This window comes from Typopeltis vanoorti, chromosome 1, assembly GCF_054136105.1.
Source record: "Typopeltis vanoorti isolate ZY-2024b chromosome 1, IOZ_Tvanoo_1.0, whole genome shotgun sequence".
NCBI classification, from domain to species: domain Eukaryota; kingdom Metazoa; phylum Arthropoda; class Arachnida; order Uropygi; family Thelyphonidae; genus Typopeltis; species Typopeltis vanoorti.
The window spans coordinates 131,047,583-131,069,342 of record NC_143549.1 but is presented as its reverse complement, the minus strand read 5'-3'; the positions used below and the strand labels follow the sequence as shown (position 1 = coordinate 131,069,342).

The following is a 21,760-nucleotide window of genomic DNA, read 5'->3' as shown; positions in this document are numbered from 1 at the left end:
AGCACCCTATGGTTATGCTCTGTGAGTGTGGTGTGTCCACTGTAGTACTTGCAATTGACTAACTGTGCTTCCATCTCAGCATGGTATTACTGACTGTTGACCTGGGTTGGCCCAATTTGTCAACATTTTGCCGAATAGATAGGCCTGCAACATGACATTCTATCACAGTGCCTCTTTCAAACTCTGTCAGTTCCATTCTCACAGCCATTTCACCCAGACACAGTTTCACTGACTTGGGAGCATCATAATCCTACAATTTATTCCGTCTACAAAGACAATTCATTACATGGCACAATGCAGCTTGCATGTTGGGGTGTCTGTTGACTTCTTTCCAAGCAGTGTGTGTGTAGAGAGAGAGAGAGAGAGAGACACACACACACACACAATATATAATTTTAAAATTTTTTGCCAATGGAAAGAGAATTATAATTAAATTATTTTTTCATCAAGCATTCTTGAACCTAGAAACATCAAGTAGTATTTAAATTGGAATAACATCAAGTAGTATTGGAATAAAAATAACTTCCTTGCTGAATAGTTATTAGGGTTAACACCTCTTGATAATTGTGTATAGCATAGGTTCATGTACAGGGTGTTCGGGATAAATTTGACATATTTATAATTAATTATATTTTTCCGTAAGTTACATGTATTAACACACACTTCTCTTCATTTAAAAGTTTGGACCCTTCTTCATTCATATACAAGATGTCAGAAAGGATGGATAGCTGGAACCCACCTGAATCATGGAAGAGAATAACTTGTATCATGATGATTCGTGCCCGCCATCAAAATAAGGATATTACGACTGCTGCCCAATGCTCCCTGAATACAGTAAAAACAATCAGGCATGAACTAGAGACTTGCAATGGTGACTACGAGGATGTAGCAAGAAGAAAGATCCCTAGCAGACGATCTGATTGCGTTCGTACAGCAGAATTCCTCGCAAATCTGCAGGAACAGGTGTTGAAGAACCCTGGCATTGGAATTCGGGCTTTGTTCGTGGAGTTGCTAACTGTAGTCAAGCCCTGGATAACAAGGGTAGCCAATGGTAGGCCGTATGTATGGCAGCAGGATTCGGCCCCTTGCCACACCTCTGGGAAAAGTCAAAAATGGTTGTCTGAAAATTTCTACGACTTCACCAGTCCAAATGTTTGGCCTCCAAACTCCCCAGACCTTAACCCCATGGATTATTTTGTATGGGGCGCAGTTGAAAAAGACACCAATCGCACTTCCAGTAATACAAAAGCTCAGTTAATGGATAAAATTAAAACAGTTTTTGCGGCCCTTCCCAGGGAGACTGTAGCATCAGCTTGTTCGAGGTTCCGAAGCAGAATTGAAGCTGTGATCGATGCTAATGGTGGTTATTTTGAGTAAATCTTGTTGATAGTATTGTAATTAACTCTGCCTGTAATGTTTTTTTGTCAATTCATTAAATTTAATAGATACAAAGATTTTCTTTTTCCTTACGAAACTGTCAAATTTATCCCGAACACCCTGTATATTGAATAGAGTTGAATTTCATCCATTGATGTTTCCATTGTTTTTGTGAAAACTATCATGTTGTCTACCAACTGCTTTGAGACTTGTATAGTAGACATATTTATATAAAATACATCAACAAGACTACAATCCAATACTAAAAGAATTTCGATACTTAAATTAAAGGACCCTCTGAACAATTGGCATGGATTCTTCACAAATTCAGTCTATACACTTCCTTCAAACCAGCTTTGAAACTGCCTTCTTTCTTACCATCTGCAAAGGATACATTGCTACCAGGTTCTGCCAATATCTGCTCATGTCATATTTGCTGTTTTGGACAGACTAGTTGCTCTGCTTTGATTGGAATCTGACAAGTCAAGCCTTACTTCTCATGCTGTTGACACTTGTCACAGAGTTCTTTGGAACCAGACAAAGATTTTTTCATTCCAGCAGATTCAAATTCGATTGTCTTTTCCTTGAAACATGTGAAATGCTACAAAATTGTCTGACCCTTTACTGCTCTAGCATATGTTAATCTCTCAAGTTTTGCAAAGTGATTACTATTAATTATTCATAATTTTTATCTATGCAGTTTTTGCAGTTGCTCCTGTGAACTCTGAATTATAAACTATTATAAAAATAATAATTATATTATTTTCTCTAGCTTATATTTCACTGGATTTCAAACCTACATCTTTAGAACGAAATGACATATTATGGTTTACAAATAACAGTAGTAAATGAAAGAATTCAAATTATTTCGAGAGAAAAAAAAGGGACAAAATATCTCAAGTCCTAATTTGGTGCCCACTAATGCTATATAAAAGAAGTGTCACAGTTATGTAGTAGTTGATCTTAGGATGACTCCCAAATTTTTGGCAAATTAATTCGGCCATACTTGGTAAGGTGGTTGGGGATGCTTCATAGCCACTGCTGACTTGAAAAATAGTCTTTCTGCTTGTAATGACTTCTATATTGGGTTTCTTCCATCTAATGCTGTGTGAAGGGGCAGCCAAAGCATGGTCTGCCAGTTACCACTTGCCATAATAATGGTAGGCTTAGTCATAGGGAACTTCATACACTCCAAAATGAAGCCATCTGACTTCATACATTAAATACAGACCTCTGCAATATGCCACTGGTAACTTTCCTCATTCGTTGGGGGTACAGCACCCCATATACAACTTTTCTGATAGCTATCTGACAGCTAGTCACTAATCCAACTCAGTAGTCTGTTATCCATTTCAGTTTATTTAACAGCTTCTTGTGTGGCAATCTATCAAAAGCTTTTGCAAAATCTAAGTATATTGCTGTATATGCACTCATCACCTTGTTATATTACATAATCGAGTTTGTAAAATATGACTTCCCTTTAACAAATCCATGCTGACAATCACAGAGAATGCTGCTGTTATCACCCAATTTCTGTATTCTAATTCTTATCAATCTTTCCAATACTACAACTCCAGATAAACAGATTGGCCTATAATTTGTAACCACAGCCTTATGCATTGGAACAACTTTACCTTCTTTTCACTCTTTTGAGACTGTGCTGTTGTAAGAATTATTAAGCAAGCATGCCAACACTACGGTTAATTCCCAGGAACATTTCCATAAGACACAATATGTCATCAAATCTTATTGACTCCAAGCATATTTAATTCCTCATATACCTCCTGCTTACTTACAGTTAAGCCATCTTCTCCTATTTCCTCTACACATAAGGATTAATGATTTCACACTGACAAGGATTAGCACATTGATGTTGTTAAATATCTCTTGGTTGGTTCTCACAATGTGTGAGAGCCAACCATTGTATATATCTTGTTAGACTTAGCTACCTCCCGTACATCCCAGGCAGTCCCATTCCTGTGCTGACCATCTCCATACACACATTCAGTACTACTTCCAACATTCACTCTCTCCTTATACCATGTTTTCCTGACATTCTTGTTCTCTCACAGTACCATTATTCCCATTTATAACCACTTCCTCTCTCTTAATTTTTTGCTTCACTTTTTACTTTCATTGCTCTCTTACTAACATCACTCATTACATCTCCTTGTAGCAACAGTCTCTCTAGCTGTCTCACACCAAACCATTTAAATGCAGCCCATCACTTTTGTACAAATATATCCGTCTCTCAAATGCATCCCACTCATTTACAAAATTCATTCCTTTCTCACACAGCTCTGCCAACTTATTATTCATGGTTGTTACTACTGTTTAAATAACATATCTGTGAAAAATTAATTGTAACCAGACTTAATATGCCATAAGGCCAGTACCTCATTTAGATCTTCCAGTCTCTGCTCCACCACCACCACCACCTCAAAATATTGTGGTACCAATGAATGATGAGATTTCTGCCTGCTGTGCAGATGGAAGTCATCAGATGAAAGCATTTTTGAAGTTGTCAACAAATCTCATCTGATTAATTGTATGGAATTAATCTTGGTGGAGATTTAAATTTACAAAATTTAAATCTCTAACAACAACAACAATCTGAACTGCTTGGATCCATTCATTAGTTTATTAGCTCCAGGAATATAACAAAGTTGAGTTAGTTTGAGATTGGTTGTTGGGATCAGGTTTTTGATTACACCAGTTTTCACTACAAATGCAAACCCAACCTTGATATTATTGTCACGTGTAATTAATTAAGCAGAAAATAGGAATTGTAAACAAGAATAATAATAGTAATATATGTATTATTACAACCAATCAGGAATCTCTAACAATGCATTAAATGCACCACAGGATAAACTAGAATAGATTAATGCCATCAAAAATTAAAATTTTGTTATGAAAGGTAATTTCAAAAATATGGTTAGCAGCCATTTTGCACCATCAACACCAAGACTCACATACAACCATGATGTTTGGTATTTTGTCGATGATGTAGCCATTATTCCAGCTAGTGAATATAAGAGAGAGAGAGAGAGAATATTCCTTTTTTTTTTACTCTAATAATTTACTCTACTACTTATGAATATCCTGGTTTCTAGTTCTGGCTGCACAGTGACACTTCAGACATTATTCCATTTGAATTCAAAATTGGAACATTAGGAAATTATCTATGCTTTTTAAATCTAGGATTCTGTTTGTGTATCATGAATGAATTAAGATTTGAGATTTCATAAAAAATACTGAGAATTGCACATAACACTATCTTGGGTCTGGGTGTAACTGAATTATCTAATTTTAACTTATTTGCTGCTGAAGATTGTCTGTTTTCCCTGTTGCACTCTAGCACTATTAGTGCTAAAGTTAACTGATCTGAAAATCACTCAAGAGATAAAACATAGAGCTTTTTTGTGAATTACTTCAGGCTTCTAGTTAGTATTGCAGTGGTAGTCTTAATCGGCCATTATTTAAATTAAGGGGATATTAAATCCCACATTGTTTTAAACCCAAATAAAAAAACTCAAAGATCGGAATCAAAGAGTTTCATGCCGAATGTATTAACTATAAACGTATCGGCGACTACTAGCGTAAACTAAAGCACATAGTTCAAGTACGTAGTACAAACTAGGGCAACTCGTTGCAAAGGTGGAGAAAGTTCTGATCACTATTCTTAGTATTTTCCATAATGTAAAACCCATCTCCTAGGAGATACATGATGTTATACATTATGGTGGGAGGGCACTACCCAGACCAGCTTCGATCTTTATTAAAATCTCATCAGTGAATAGCTAGATCAAGTATAATACTAAGGGTATAGCGAAAAGAACTTATATACTCTGCTATACGAGTTGTCAAAAAGGTGCACCCATAAATTATTTAAAGTAAAGAGCCAATAGGCTTCATTTCGGCAATGTAAAACATTATTTAAATTAAGGGAATGTTATATCCCACATTGTTTTAAAACCGAATAAGAAACTAGATATGAATATGAGATCTCAATAAAAATCGAAACCGGTCTGGGTAGTGATCTCCCACCATCATGTATAACATCATATATCTCCTAGGAGATGGGTTTTACATTATGGAAAATACTAAGAATAGCGATCAGAACTTTCTCCACCTTTGCAACGAGTTGCCCTAGTTTGTACTACGTACTTGAACTATGTGCTTTAGCTTACGCTAGTAGTTGCCGATACGTTTATAGTCACTATATTCGGCATGAAACTCTTTGATTCCGATCTTTGAGTTTCTTATTCGGTTTTAAAACAATGTGGGATTTAATATCCCCTTAATTTAAATAATGTTTTACATCACCGAAATGAAGCCTATTGGCTCTTTACTTTAAATAATTAATCTGCCATAATTGGAAAATGAAAATCTTAACTACTTCATACTACTGGACTTTGCAAAGGCTTTTGACAGACTCATTGAGAGAGAGAGGCCCTAAACATCAGAATTCCACATGGAATTCTGATGTTTAGGGCCTCTCTCTCTCAATGAGTCTTTGGACTCCATGGAGTTGCTCCATGTAATAATAATAGATATTCACAACTGTTTCTTACTGGAGTCAAACCCATGACTAATTGGCTGGAGAGCAGAAATAGTATCCACTCAGCTTCTCAGACTAGTTATACCCACATTTTGTTTGGATACATGTCAGTATGATCTTTTGAGTTGCACATCTCATCAGATTTCATTTAAACAAACATTATGGTTCAAGATGTAAACAAAGATTACAAATGAATTAATTATATGTTTCTATATACAAAATAAGGTGAAAATCTTTGCATCATCCTCCAGTTTTATATCCATCTGCCTTGCCATACACCTGATTAAAAAAAGCTTCTGGGTATTCTTTTTGAGATAGCTAAAATAAAATGAATGAATTGTATAAGCTAAGTCAAAGAATATTGATGGAATGGTTGATTAAGTTGGTCTTCATCAAATTCTTTTAATGACTTCCCTATTAAATTGATAATCATTAGGTGACTTGCAGTCTCAATAAATGGAGAATTTCTCTTAACAAAAAAACTATATTGATAAAAGTGTTGAATCCTCTCTCTCTCTCAGCTTCTGTTGAACTAGCAGCAGTTTCATTCAAAAATTTTCTAGCCCTTATATTGCCTGAGATTTTTATGTTTAATGACTGTCACAAAAATCATTATTAGAATGTCATATTTAATTAGTTGCTTAATTTTATTAATTTTTTTCATCTTCAATCTTACAAAACTTCACAAACATCTTGCAGCTAAGTCTCAGAATTTAACAAATTGATAGAACTTTAAAAAGTTCATTATATTTTTCACTTTTGTCATCAAACAGCAGATACATTTTCATATAATTTATTAGCCAATCTAACAGTATTTCTCTTGGAATTGATATTTTATTTTTGTTTTGTTTCTATAGAGTGAAGAGAATGTGAAAGATGTACAGATGGGTTTCATCATGGGCAATGTGGTGGTTGTCTGATGGCCATTATTGTGTGTGTATGTGAATGTCAGTTGAAAGCAGGATGTAGAGAGAGAGAGAGAGAGAGAAATAGAACTGCTGAGAAAGGAAGTGGAAGAAATTAAGAAAAGAGTGAATGAAGAGATTAGGAGGCTGGATAGTGTGAAAAGAATGAAAGTAGGTGTGAGAGAAGAGCATAAGATGGGAAAGAAAGAAAATGGGAGATGTGAGGAAGAGAGAAAATTGGAAAAAGTCAAGAGTGTGGAAGCAAGGGATAGAGAGATTGGAAGCAGAAAGAGTCAGGGATGCCGGGGGGGGGGGGATGAATGAATCTGTTAAAAGTTTCATGCGCATGGAGATCTGATGATTTGGGGGTGTGCAGAGTAGAGTGCTAGAGAACTGCTCACCAGTTAAAAACGATAGTGTAGCATTGGCAGTGAAGTGGGGTGAAAATGTAGAGTAGGTGATAGTAATGGTTGGTATAAATGACCTGACAGGTAGCTTGAATCATGTAGTGCAAGATTTGAGATTGATCTTAACGATAATGCAGCAGAAATGTGTCCAAGGAATGATAGTGAGCATGTTGCCCTCGCATGATAATGCAGAGTGGAGGAGAAGAGCAGTGATAATAAATGAGCTGGTAGTGAGAAGGTGTAGGAAGAGAGGTCTGGAATATGTGGGTGGATGTGCAGTACACTTGGGGATAGATGAAAGCTGTATGCAAGAGATGGATTACATTTGAATGCAGATGCAGGCATTTGAAGAAACTTGTTTTCTGTTCAAGTGAGTGTGTCAGTAGGGAAACTAGGGAATGTAAGCAGGGAGGGCCTCATGTGGGGGGGGGGATATAGTAGCTTGAGAAATGAGAGGCTGTATCTATATTGCAGAGCTAGGTGGAGTATGACAGAGAAAAATAATAGCTATAAGAATACTGGCACTGGTTTTTCTGTATACAAATGCTATGAGCATTAGGAATAAAGGAAATGAGTTGACTTAGTCTCTCTCCAAAGATTTTTGATATCAGTGAAACTTGGTTAACTGAGGATGTTCTAACATGGATAGAAATTTGAAGGGTATAGCATATTTTGGCAGAATTGAGTGGATAAACATGGTGGTTGAGTATTAATAAAGATAAGAGATGAAGTGTGCTCTCTCAATGGGGGGAATTACAGTGAAAATAACACTAATGACTTTGAGAGTATATGGTGTGATGTAGATGTTTATTAAACAAGATATTTAGGGATATTGCTATAGACCAGGAAATATAGATGGCGATGAGCAGGAAATGTTTAGGCAAATTACTTTGGCAAATGAAAGTGAGTTATTGTTATTGGGCAGTGGAGGCAGTATGTAATGCTAAGGGAACTGAATTTTTGGATTTCTTGAGGGACAACTGTCTTAACCAGCATGTGGTAGAGGAAACATGAGGATCAAGAGTTTTTGGATTTGGTCATAGCATTGGTATGACAGATTGAATACCTAAAGTAAAGAAGATAAAGCAATTTGGAGTCAATTGGATGACAAGAGGAATTGCAGATGAAAAAAAAAAAAAGATTATGGAATGCATATAAAGAGAGTGGTTGAGAACAGTCGCATGAGGAATATAAGGCTCAGGCTAAGAAAGTGCCTAGTATTGTAAGGAGAGAAAAATTAGAATATGAGAGGAGATTGGTAATACAATCCACGAAGAATCCAAAGAGTTTTGCTGTATAGTGAGCAGGAGGAAAAAATGATTGTGGATGGAGGTGAGACTTGGTGACTGCAGATAACATAGTTGAGCTATTTAATGATTACTTTATTAGAATATTCCATTCTGTTACAGCAGACTTAAAGGGATAGGGAGTGGTGAAATATTAGAAGAGAATGAGGATGTATTCTGAATGCTGAATATACTACATGTCAGTAAGGTGGGGGAAACTATATAGAATTATACCACATGTTTTAAGAGAATATGCTATGGAACTGACTGTGCCATTAACTTGACTGTTTAATGATAGTCTTGCAACAGGATGGGATCCTAGAGAGTGGATTTTGGAGAAATTGATAAGAACTCATATACAGAAATGGACAGATGAGGCAGTAATATTTATTCAGGACAGCATGGATTTGTTAACGGGTGCTCGTGTTTTAATAATCGCCTGCTGCTCAGTACAATAGAGTAGTGAGCAGTGGGTGAATGTAAGGCATACAGGATTTTTTTTTTTTTTTTTTTTTTTTTTTTTTTTTTTTTTTTGTAAAGACATTTGACAAATTGGTTTTTAATTTGCAACAGTATGATTTTCAATATCAGGTTAGTGGATTGGATTTGTAACTATCTCTTGATAGATATCAGTTGTATATGGGGGGGGGGGGGGGAAGCAATATCAGGGATAAGAAGTTTACAAGTGGAGTTCCACGGGGTTGAGTACTAGGACCATTGCTGTTCAATCTTTGTCAGCGATATTGCATTGGACTGCAGGGAGATAAAATATTTATTTGTGCAGATGATGGGAGTGTTATATAGTGCTGATGTTTTGGCTCTTCAAGAGTATTTGAATAAATTGGAATAGTGGGTAAATGAATGGGATATCAGTTTAATGTAGCTAAATTAAAGATTTGAAATTTTTGATCCCCAGATGGGATGCTTCATACTCACTTGGTGGAATTATACTGGAAGAAGTGCAGGAAGAAAAGGATCTTGGGATGATTATAGATAGAAATTTGAAGTTCAGAGGACATATTGCAAAGACTGTGAAGACATCTCAGAGAATTGCTGCAATATTGAGGAGGAGGACATTGACCACGAGAGAGAGATAAAAGGGTTATGGTCCCATTGTATAAAGCTTTGATCAGACAACATCTGGATTTTTGGCCTCAGATCTGATCACCAGAATTTGAAAGGGATGAAGTAACCTTGGAGAGGGCAAAGAGATTGATAACAAAAATGATATCAGAACTGTACAATGTTGATTATGAGGATAGACTAAGGGCATAAAGACTGCAGAGTTTGGTGGATAGAAGACAAAGGGAGGATATGATTGCAATATTTAAAGGGTTATTATCAGATTTAATGCTGAGAAGATTTTTCATATGGTAGAATAAGGGGAAGAAATGAAAACACCATCCCTGGAAGTTACAAAAGGAAGTAGTTAGTTAAAGGGGTAAGAAGTAAGTTTTTTGCATGGAGAGTGCAGGTAGGAACATGGAATACATTGCCTGAGTGTTACAACAGACTTTCTATTAACCTGACCAGTGTTGATTCCCCCCCCCCATGACGAGTCTTGTGATTCCATGAAGGTTGAGGAAAATGATATCTTCTGCTTCTCTTTCCTAGTTTCCTTTATTTAGTTGTTAGTTGCATATGTTCAATCACTTATAGTTCATCACATTAATCTGTCAACTATAATAACTGAAACATCACTTTGTTGTAAAGTGATGTTTCTTGTAAAGTATTGACAACTATTCCCATGTCACAATTTCTTTATAAAGTGAATATATATGTCTTGATGCGATTTAAAAACTGCTTTTGCAGCCCTAGCTATAGGCTGCCATTCAAGGTACAACATTCTTCTAGTTTTCATTATTTTAATTCCCAGCTCTTCAGCTATATTATTTAATTCTCTCTGATGTTTGTTTGATGTATGATAGTAAAAGTAAAGTTTATTAAGAAAAGGTTTAAAATGATTTACACGGTTTACTGCATCAACCAGAGATAACTGAATATAAGTACTTAGATGCCAAATTAGAACTTCAGCTGAAATTCCAAACTTGCTCCCTTACACCATTTATACATTCTCATCCATTAACAACATCAGAACCCAACAGAAATGTGGGCGCAACCTACTGGAGGATAGATGAAAATTGGCCACCATAAAATTCATAAATATCAGAAGCTACCAAAGCGATCATATCTTCCTAAAAACTTATGAACATTGGAATCAAAAAAAGCAGACTTCACAGATCATCAACTTTACAATATGATGACACTATTAGGAAGGAAATAGGTCTTGATCAGCTAAATGTCCACATAAACAAAGAACCTCTATTTTCCAGTCCTTTACTTCCAAATACCTCCATAAATCTACACCCTTACCAAACTCTATACAAAAAAAAAAAGAATCAAAAGAAATGCTCAAAGAAAAAGGCCTAAATACTATCAACCTTCTTTCATCCTCCAAACAGGTTATTTGTTATACTGATGGATCGTCAGACACCAATATGATTAATGGAGGTGTTCTCCTTCTACTCCCGAAAGGTGAAAAACTTTCAATAAAAGTTGGATCGGGGGGGGGGGGAAAGAATTGCTTCCAATTTTACCAGCAAACTTTACACAATAAATAAAGCACTCGAAGCCTACTCTATTATCATCATCTCAACAATCTGAGGGAATTATAATTTACAGTGACTCAAGATCTGCTATGGAGGCAATCAAAAATGACAATAGCAAGCTCACACAAGATACCTATAAACTCTTAAATCAACTAAAGTGTTCAGGAAAAAAATTGCATTTTACAATGGATTCCTGCTCATGTAGGCACTGATTACAATAAAGCAGCTGATAAATTAGCAAAAGAGGCCAGAGAACTCAACCAAGAAACTCACATGATGACTCTTGCTGATGCTAACACACTAGGAAAAGCTAAACTAATTCTGCTGAAATCAGTGATACATCATCAAATTCCCGAAATCAATGTTGACAGAAAAGACCTTCACCATGATAACCAGACTACAAACAGGACATTATAGAGGAATGAAGATCGATACAGATGATATGAGAACATATAGAAACAGCAACAACTGCCCCAATACTGAACTGACACCCACTCACATCTTTACCTGTCCAGCAATTACAGCAGCCTTGCAAGAAATAGATCCTAATCCTGAACAACAGCTCTATACAAACAAAATCATCAACATCCAAAGCAGTTCAAGGAGCACATGGAAACAACTAAGACTCTTCAAAGGACAAGACAACAATAAAATACAATAAACCAGTTTTTGAGAACCAACAGTGAAGTTTGTGTTATTTCAGATACTGTCTAAAAAAAAAAAAAAAAAATTGAATGCTCTTTGCATTTTAAGTAGATTATTAAAATGCGAAACAGTTGAAGCTTCATTGATAATGATTGAAATTTTACTGCCATGCTTATAAGTTTTCCAAAAAAGGTTTTTTGGAACATGATTTTCATTTTCATGAAATATATGTTTAGCTTTCATCTTTTAACAGTACGTTTGAGTCTCATTTTCATCAAATATTTGCATCACTAGCAAATTGCTTATTATCACTAGTAGCAATTATTATCATTGTGTAGCCATTCCCTTTATCCAACTCAGCTGTCATCCTGTCATAAAAAGTTATAAAAATGCGAGCCAATATCCCATCCATCCCACAGCTCTATTTGAATTTAGACTCTGCAGTATCTTAAGTACCTCCACTTCATCCACCTCTGTTCTCACATCAGTCTTCATGACAATATCTTCACTTTGATGATATACTCTTGCAATATGATAACTCAGTAGCTCAACAATCTCATCTCTCTTACCTCTCTACCATCTGCATTCATTAAAGTTAACCTTCCATACTCATTCTTCTGCCTACTTGCTATATAACAAAAATACTCTGGGATTTCCTTTCACCTGATTGGCTAATTTCTTCTCATAATCTGACTTTGTCTTTCTTACCATGCTGGTCACCTTTCTTGCCTGATCCTTGTACTGTTCATGAGTTAGCTAGTCACCTTTCTCCTTATATACCTTTCACAACATTTTTTTTTTTTTCCACTCATGCTTAATGATACTACCCTCCTAACCTTGGATATAAAGTGTAATATTGCTTCCTCCAGATATCCCGTTACTATCAACCATGCACTATTAACATCCTTCCCTTGCATGGTACTTCTTCAAGCTGTCTCCTATGTGTATCATAATCACCTGCCATATAGTTCACCTATGTATACCCCCTTCTTAACTGGAATTTCCACATGTTTTGCTACCTCCCACATGATCACTCTCCCCCAGCTAGAGACCATGTAGCCACCTTAGTTATGGATAGGTCTTCAGGACTGTATAACAAGATCCAGTATTTATACTCTAAGTCTCCTCCGTCACATTCTGCTTCAAGTAATTATCTCTCAGTAAGTGTATACATCCCATTTCTTTACTGCCATGTGATCTTTCCTACTTCCAAATTATGTCTCCAAATTTGAAGTCCCCCATAATAATTACTCAACTTGCATGCATTGTAATAATCTGCTGATGCATATTGTTCACATCACCCCTGGCATATAGCAGCAACCAGTTTTATATTTTGTCTGAATGGCCTTGATCTCACACCAGAATGACTCAAAAGAATGACCATCTGCCCAACCAACTCCTAATCTTGTTGACTGCAATTCATCTGCTATCATCAGCAGTATTTCCACTTCCTGTCCTGTCTACTCTATCTTCCTGAAAATACTAAATCCATCACATTCTATGCCTATAACTTTTGGCAAGGTTGCACTAACCAGTGCCAAAAACTTCCCTCTTATAGGGTATCTGTATGCTGATGCATCGAGCATTAGCACATAAAAACTGTAACATCCCTTTAGGCCCCCAACTACCTTGACATTCTGAATTGACTACCCCATTCAATAATATTGTTGCCCGAGAGACTAGATCCCACATTTTTTGTTCATTCAAACAGTTATTCACTTCATGAGTGCCTTCACACACACACACACACACACACGCACTCATCTGCATCCACCCTAATTGCTTAAGTTTTCCTGACTTTGCTCTTCCACATTTAGTGAATAAAGCTCTCCCCAGACACCTAACTCTGAATCCATTTCAGTGCAGTCCATCAGCATTGTACAAATCTTTCCATCCATCAAACTCAAGAAATAGGTCCATAAATTCTACACTATTCCTTCTGCAATATACTGCACAACCAGTATATTGATTCATTAACTGTCATTACTCTCTTCATTTCACTTCTTCCAGCAACTACTTGATATCCTCTCTCATACAATATTTCTCACCTCTCAAGTCATTGGTTCCAGCCAAAATAATTAATTCTGTCATCTTTTCTTTTTTAGCATTCAACAGCATTACTAATATTATTAATTTTCTTACTAGGGAAACAAGATTTGATAGTGCTTTCGTGAACTCACCTTATCATAGAATCACTGTAAATAATTATTTGCTTACACTCATTCTCTCGATTATTCTTAATGTTCATTTTGACTTCGGACCTCTTGTTTTTTTTTTTCTTTTTTTCCAGTTCGTCTGATCTCTTTCTGTTTCTCCAGCCTTTCAATCTCATGCTTTGTTCTGTGAAGAACTACATGCAAGCATGCAATTTCTTTATTGAGGCCTTCTATATTCTCGTTAACCTCCACCACCACACTTTCAGTATTATCACTGATATCTATATTTTCCACTCTTGTATCAATGCGCTCTACTTTACTGTCATGCAATTTGTTTTCTCGGTATTCACTTTCAAAGCATTTATTACACACTCTCTCACCAGTTTTGCTCTTCTTCCACAAATATTTCAGTGTTCGCACATATCACGCAAATTTTACACTACGCAAAATCATGACTTTAGCTTGCCCAACAAAGATGTCTTGGCCACCATTGTTCTACTATGCATAGATGCCATACCAACAGTATATCTAATTTAAGGAAATATGTTTTACTTTTTGAATAACTCAGTCTATCTTGCACACTTATAAAACAAAGTCACTCAGTATTATTAGCAAAAATTTGAAAAAAAATTACTTATCTTTCTGCAGCATTACAAATTGATGACATTCATCAAAATCAAAAGTAATAAGCCACTCATATTTTTTGTTGAAAAAAAAATACAAATTGTTTCGTACTAATTCTTGCACAGTATCGACGGATGTTCTTGGCTTTGAAGATTCATGTTTATGATATTTAAAAGGAAACTTAAAAAACTTATCCAAACTTTGTTGTCGTATCATTCTGAGTGTTTTTAATATTTTATTATAAATTCATGAATTTATAAATATTGGTGCACTGCGCACTTTACTGCTTACATAAAAATTACAACACACTAACAATAAAACCAAAGTAAGCTGTTCCTACTGCTTCTAAACAGCTTAGTTTAGAAGCAGTAGGAACTACATAATTTTAGGATAATGATAAACCGGTGCTTCTCCTAAAGCACAGAGTACTTGCAAATCATAGCCGTGCTACATACTGTGGCATAGGTCACACTGGTAGTTGCTCTGAATGTTTGTCAGATGTTCAGCAGAAATTCCACTTATCAGATGTTATATTGTGTCATTTATCTTGAACTAATGAGTTAATATTAAAATTTATATTACTTAATTTTCTTTCTTATCACAGTTACTATTATGTTGTTTAACAGCTGGAAGTATGTCCATATTTTAATGGCAGTATGTTTTGAATATCAGCCTTGAATCTTGCTGTCACTATTTTGTCTACATGGATTTTAAGTAATGACATGGACTGCTGAGGTTCATTTTTAGAGAATTGTTTTAGTATGATTCCATCCATAAAAGATTCTTAATGTATTGTGAATAGGTGAGTTAAGAATTAGATAATCCACAAACCCTACTCTAGATATCAAATCTCCTTTTTCAAGCCTCCAATAAGCAAAATAGCAATCTCACAAAGTAATGAAACTTTGTGTGAATAAATCCATTGCATCAATGCCTTTTAAACCACCTTTCATAATCATGTTCATTCTTTATAAAGTTTGTTAAATTTTGTACTTCACTTTACAATTCATTATGTAAATCAGAATTTTCTAAACACTAACTTGATTCCATGCTAAATATCATTGTAATTTTTTATTGTTATTATTTATGTAGAAGGGAGAAAAAGAGATCCAGCCTATTGAGGTTAGCCAGATCCGCAGTGTACGTGCTATCAGTAGCCGTGGCCGGAATATTCCGAAGGCTTTTGAGATCTTCACCAACGAGAAAACTTTTGTTTTGAAAGCAAAGGATAGTAAAAACACTGAGCAGTGGGTGCAGTGTCTCTCAATCGCCATGGCTCATTCTCATGCAAAAGAGGTTTCTCATTAAATTAATGTGCAGATTATTGCACAGTGCTCAGAAATGTTTTGTAAATTTTTTTTTAATTGTTGTTAAGGTTCTGACAGTTGGAGTTAGCTTTTGTAAAAATGTTCCTTCTTTCTTAATACATACTTTTTATGGATGCATGTACAAATGTGAATTTGGATCATGATAGGATTTAATATTTGTTTTTGAAATATATCTAGTTAATATCAGCCTGTGAAAACTGTGATAATAGTTTAAGTGGGAAAAAAAAAAAGAGTTTTAATCCCAGTGATCAAGATACTTTTTACTTATTTTGAAACCTTTATAATAATTAGTTTTTTAACATAGGAAAAGCAAGTATTGCCACAAAAAAAAGTCTTCCACTTCTGCTTCTGAAACTTTCACCAGACTTTGTGCCAATAAATCTATCACATCCATGCCTTTTAAATCACTTTTTTGTAATTAGGCAAATGTGGTTAATTTAGTAATGAGGTATGAAAAAATATTTTATTAACAAAGCTAGAATCAATTATTAACTATTTTATTTCTGAAAATATTAGTTAAATCATACCATTTTTTTTTTTTAGACAGCTATATTTCTTTCATATTCTGAAGATTTTAAAGTGTATACTTGGTTTTATTTTATGTATTTATTTTTTTATATACTAATCTGCACTATTTTTCTACATCACTAACCCTTTGGGTCAGAAGACTTTCTTTACATGTGAATGTAAACCTCCAAACTATATAACTATATTTTGGACTAGACAACATTTTTTTAATGTTTCTTCAGTAGAAATAACACTTAGATCTCTACATGATCTGCTCATACTTGTGTGCCTTGTTAGATGTGCAATTTTCTTCTACATTGATAGGTTGGAGAAATTGTTTTTACATTTAGGAATGCTTTTGGAGGACTGGGCTTCCACAGTATTATAATTAAAAGTTCACTTTCACATATACAATATAGATGACTCTGCATAATGTCCTTCTGATTTAGTGCTAGTGAAACAGTCAATTGAAAATTAATTTTTATTCAGTTATGAAGGGACCATATTTTAAATAGGCACAAATGCTAAGATTTTTGCTCATAATGTCATAAGTTTACCATTTTTAGTGTTTCACACCATTTTACATTTTGAAGTGTAGTTTTTATTAGTCTTTTGCATTTAGAAATTGCATGTCTCTATTCCCTTTTGTGCTTTTGTATGTTTTAGTGAAATTCTTGCTCACATATGGTTTTATATAAAATATATTATTACATTACATTTAAAAAAACATGACATTACAGAAAATGTAGGTCTATGCTATAATAAACACTTTTTTTGAAATAGTTAAAAGTGTATAACAGGCTGATTAAGAAAAGATTTTTCATAAATAATTATAACTTTATATAAATGATCATATTTTTTTGAAAAGTTACTCCACATTCATACTGAAGTCTGTTGAGGTGTTTGTTTGTTTTCAGTTGTGTTGTGCAAATTTTCTGCTTACCATCGTTTCATTTTTCTTTATACACAGACATAAATTACTAAATTATAGCTAAGGCTATTACATTTTCTTAGAAGGTAGTTGTCAAAATGATCTCTTTAGTAGCAAAAATGACCTGGATTAATTATAATTAATGAAGATCTTTTTAATTAGTAATTCATTCAGTTTAATGTTGTTCTTATATGATGTATGGTTTATTATAAACAGTGCTAGCATACATGAAAAATAGAAACAATTTTTTTGATTAAACGTGTTCTTAGCAATTAAGGCAAACAACCTATTTTTTAATAGTTATTTATTTTGATAAAGAGCTAAAAAGGCTATTTTTCCGGCAACATAAATTAAGTTAAGGGGATAATAAATCCCATATTATTTTATTTTACAGCCGGGTACGAAACTCGGAGATCGAAATCTGAGAGTTTCATGCCGAAGAACTATCTCCTAGGAGCTGCGTTTTACATTATGAGAAAATATTAAGGATAGTGACGGAGCTTGCTCCACCTTTGACACGAGTTGCCTAGTGTTGTACTACCCAAGTGATGACTTGCGCTTGGACTCACCAATAGTTCTTTGGCATGAAACTTAGATTTCGATCTCTGAGTTTTGTACCCAGCTGTAAAATAAAATAATACAGGATTTATTATCCCCTTAACTTCATTTATGTCACCGGAAAAATAGCCTTTTGGCTCTTTATCGTAGTAATAATAATATATGGGTACACCGGTCTGGCAATTCATTAGTAGGGGTATATGTAAGTTCGGTTCACTTAAACCTTGATATTCCCGGGTCTACCTACTCACTGATGAGACCTCAATAAAGGTCGAAACCGGTCTGGGTAGTGACCTCTCCTCATAATATAAAACAGTAATACATCTCCTAGGCGCTGCGTTTTACATTATGAGAAAATATTAAGGATAGTGACTGAGCTTGCTCCACCTTTGACACGAGTTGCCTAGTATTGTACTATCCAAGTGATGACTTATGCTTGGACTCGCTGATAGTTCTTCGGCATGAAACTCTTAGATTTCGATGGATTTCGATCTCCAAGTTGCGTACCCGGCTGTAAAATAAAATAATACAGGATTTATTATCCCTTAACTTAGTTATTTATTTTATTTTGTTTATTATTTTTTTAAATTTATTTTTTACAGTTGCATATCCTAACTAGATTTTTAAATTCAAAAGAATGATACGGTATGAGAATTGGCTTGCTTTTGTGATGGCTGTTGCTTGTTAGAAACCATTAGAGAAAGAGAAGGGGGGGAGAAAGAATTTCAGAAAGGAAGTGAGTAGGCAAGGGTAGGCAAGCATGAGTATATTAGTAATCCTTGTCTCACTTTTTCCATCTAATCTGTTTCACCTAAACTAACATATTACTCCCATTTAACCTCACTTCTGGTGACTGACTTAAAGTTCCTTCAAAAGCAGCTATCCCAAAGATAAATTACAATTTATATCATGTCCATTCTTTTAACTTCTAAAAAGAGAGTTTAGGTAGTCTACTCAGAAGAAACAAAAGCTTTGCAAGATTAATTTATTCTAAAGAGAACTTTCAACATTGTCATAAAAACCTCATCTGAAATGTTGCTAAATTAAAGAACGAGTGATAGATATGTATACACACTTCCATGCAAAATTTTAGATGCTAATCCAACTACAAATATCTTTTTAAAAAAAGAAAAACAAAGTAAAAAGTAAATTTTGTTGGTGCATGATTTAAAGCTTAGTCACATTATGACAATCCCATGTGAAGGAGAATATTATGTCCAGTTGAATTGCCACATCATTGTGTGTGGATCTTAGTGCTACAAACTGGCATTTTAAAAAAAAAAAAGTCAGATAAATACAGCATGATAAAAGGACATACTGGTCTTGAAATAAACCCCTTTTTTATTTTATTTTGAATATATACCATTCTTTTCTGCATTAACTTGCAAATGGCAAAACACACACATGGACAGTACATTATTAATTCTATGTTTATTGCTACAAACTTCATCGTCGATGCTTTGGCAAGTCAAATTATTGCTTTTTTCCCTGTTGCAACAACAAGTTGCTAATTTTTTTATTGACGCATAGTTAGCCTGTAGTTAGTATAAAAATCAGTTAGATTGCCAAAAGAGAGTTCAGAAAGGTCATAAATTCTATCGGGAACAACAAGCCAATTTAAGATGCTGGGCAAAAAGTTTTTCTTTAGTGGAAAATATGTCACTACTGCATGCACAGATAAGAATATTTGGTTTCATTCATGCACTATAAGTTTTCATTTCCAAAAACTATCAATCTTATTAGGTGTTTGTGGTATGCTACACCATATAATGACCACAAACTGTTGTCATTGCTAGTACAGTTCCAGCTGCAGAGAATGACTTGTGAATTGTTCATGGTACAAATGAAATATGTGTTTAACACACAGGATTGATTCATTACACATTAGTATATTATGTTCTGAAATGAAATGTTAAAAAGAGTATTTTCTTACTTCATATTTGCAATAGCAAATAAAAAATGCAAAAAAAAGAAAAAAAAAGTGCTCTTTATCTGGCATTTTAATTTTATGTTTATATATCTAGGTACAATACAAAAGGAAATAATTTTGTAGCATTAAGATCTACAGTCAAAAATACACATGTTATTGCTTACCTTCCTGTGTCTCTCAATTTTTTTTAAGATATGACTCCCACCCACAAAAGGTTAAGCCTGTGATATATTAGTATTAGTACCATGGGTAGGCTAAGGGTTAGCTAATCCAGAAACCCTGCGCTAAAGACCAAATATGGTAATTTTTCAAACCACTGCAGGCTTCATCTTTCACATTGCATGCTAATTGCCATAGCCACATGTTTACAGCTTCAGAACACACACACACACTGTTAACAAAAATTCACACTTTCAGCTTTTTTTTTTGGATATCTGTAGTCTGCATTAAGAGCTGAAATTTTGTTTTGAATTATTATTTAATGATCTATAATTATACAAATGAGATGAAATTTCTCTGTTGGTAGCATTATCAGTGCAATTAGACCCACAAGGAATAACTGAAAATACATGCTTTAGCACAATAACAATTTTTCCAATGTGATATTATTATTATTATTATTATCTGAGACCTCCAGGGAGTCAAGGACTCATTGAGGGAGGCTGTAAATTACCCAACCCAGCTATTATACCTTCCCTTAAATTCATTTACACTAGATGCACTCATTACCCCTAAGGGCAAATTATTCCACTCACTCACTGCTCTCTGAGAGGAAAACCTACCTCTTACCCCTTTCTTGACTAAGAACAACCTTAACTTCCATGGATGCCCTCGTGTTCTCCCTCCGCCTTCCATAGAACGAAAAATTTCATCATTTGAAATGCTATAACATCCATTCAAAAGTTTATAGACCTGTATCGTATCACCCCTCTTTCTCCTCTTAACCAGAGTCTGCATTCCACATACTTGCAATCTGTCCTCACGATCTAAATCCCATAATCTGGATATAATCTTTGTAACTTTTCTTTGCACCCTTTCCACACAGCTTCTTTATCCCTTTTGAACCCGGGAGACCAAATCTGAGCACAGTAATCCAAGTATGGTCTTATCAAAGCCTTATAAAGAGGCAAAATTACTTCCTTATCTTTACATGTCAAGGTTCGCTTCAGCATAGAAATTATCCTCTGAGTTGTATTGCAACTTTTTGCTATGTGACCTTTTGAACTTTAAATTCTTATCCACCAATACACCAAGATCCCTTGACTCTTCAGTTTCTTGTAGCATAACCCCGCTAATATAATATGCCACTGGATCTCTAATCACACCAAAGTGCATAACTTTACACTTACTAACATTAAACTGACAGCCATTTTCGTTTCCGATTTCCAGTCTATTCAAATCATTTTGTAATTGCTGAATATCAGTAGAATCCCTGATATAGTTATAAAGATTTACTATTCACCAAAAAATAAGCATTGCTAGGAAATACTTGGGGGGGGGGGGAGAGAAGAGAAAGAGAGTACTGCTATTTCTCAGTTATCCACCTCTCAAAACCTGTTCTTTAATGAGTTAGCATGTCAGATTATTCCAGGTACAGCACTTCCTAATCCTAACCATACATTCATTTAAGAACAGGTTTTGAGAGGAAACTACCAGCAAACTAGTTTTCAATGTTAATGGATAAATTGAAAGATTACTGTATATGCTTATGTTTGTATTGTTCTCTAGACTAGTTCATTGTGCTTATGTTTTATAAATAGGTTTCATCATCACGAACCATGGGCTCACTGCCCGTTGATGTCTGATGCCTGTTTCACTATCTTCTTCCACCTTTCTTTGTCCAATGCACAGTGTCACAGTTTTTGTACACCCATTCCACACCAGTCTTTTATATCGTCTATCCATTCTCTGTATGGTCTACCTCTTCTGTTTA

The 21,760-nt window shown here is 34.8% G+C and overlaps 1 protein-coding gene across 1 annotated transcript in view; it reads left to right on the top strand.

Moving 5' to 3' along the window:
• The window catches only part of melt (ventricular zone expressed PH domain-containing protein melted), a 338,615-nt gene extending 322,619 nt beyond the window's left edge, over positions 1-15,996 (top strand). The window contains exon 16 of the mRNA XM_090398172.1: positions 15,666-15,996. Within this exon, the coding sequence (XP_090254298.1) occupies positions 15,666-15,881 (216 nt within the window). The 3' untranslated portion in view covers positions 15,882-15,996. The remainder of the gene's footprint in view (positions 1-15,665) is intronic.
• Positions 15,997-21,760: the final 5,764 nt, after the last annotated feature.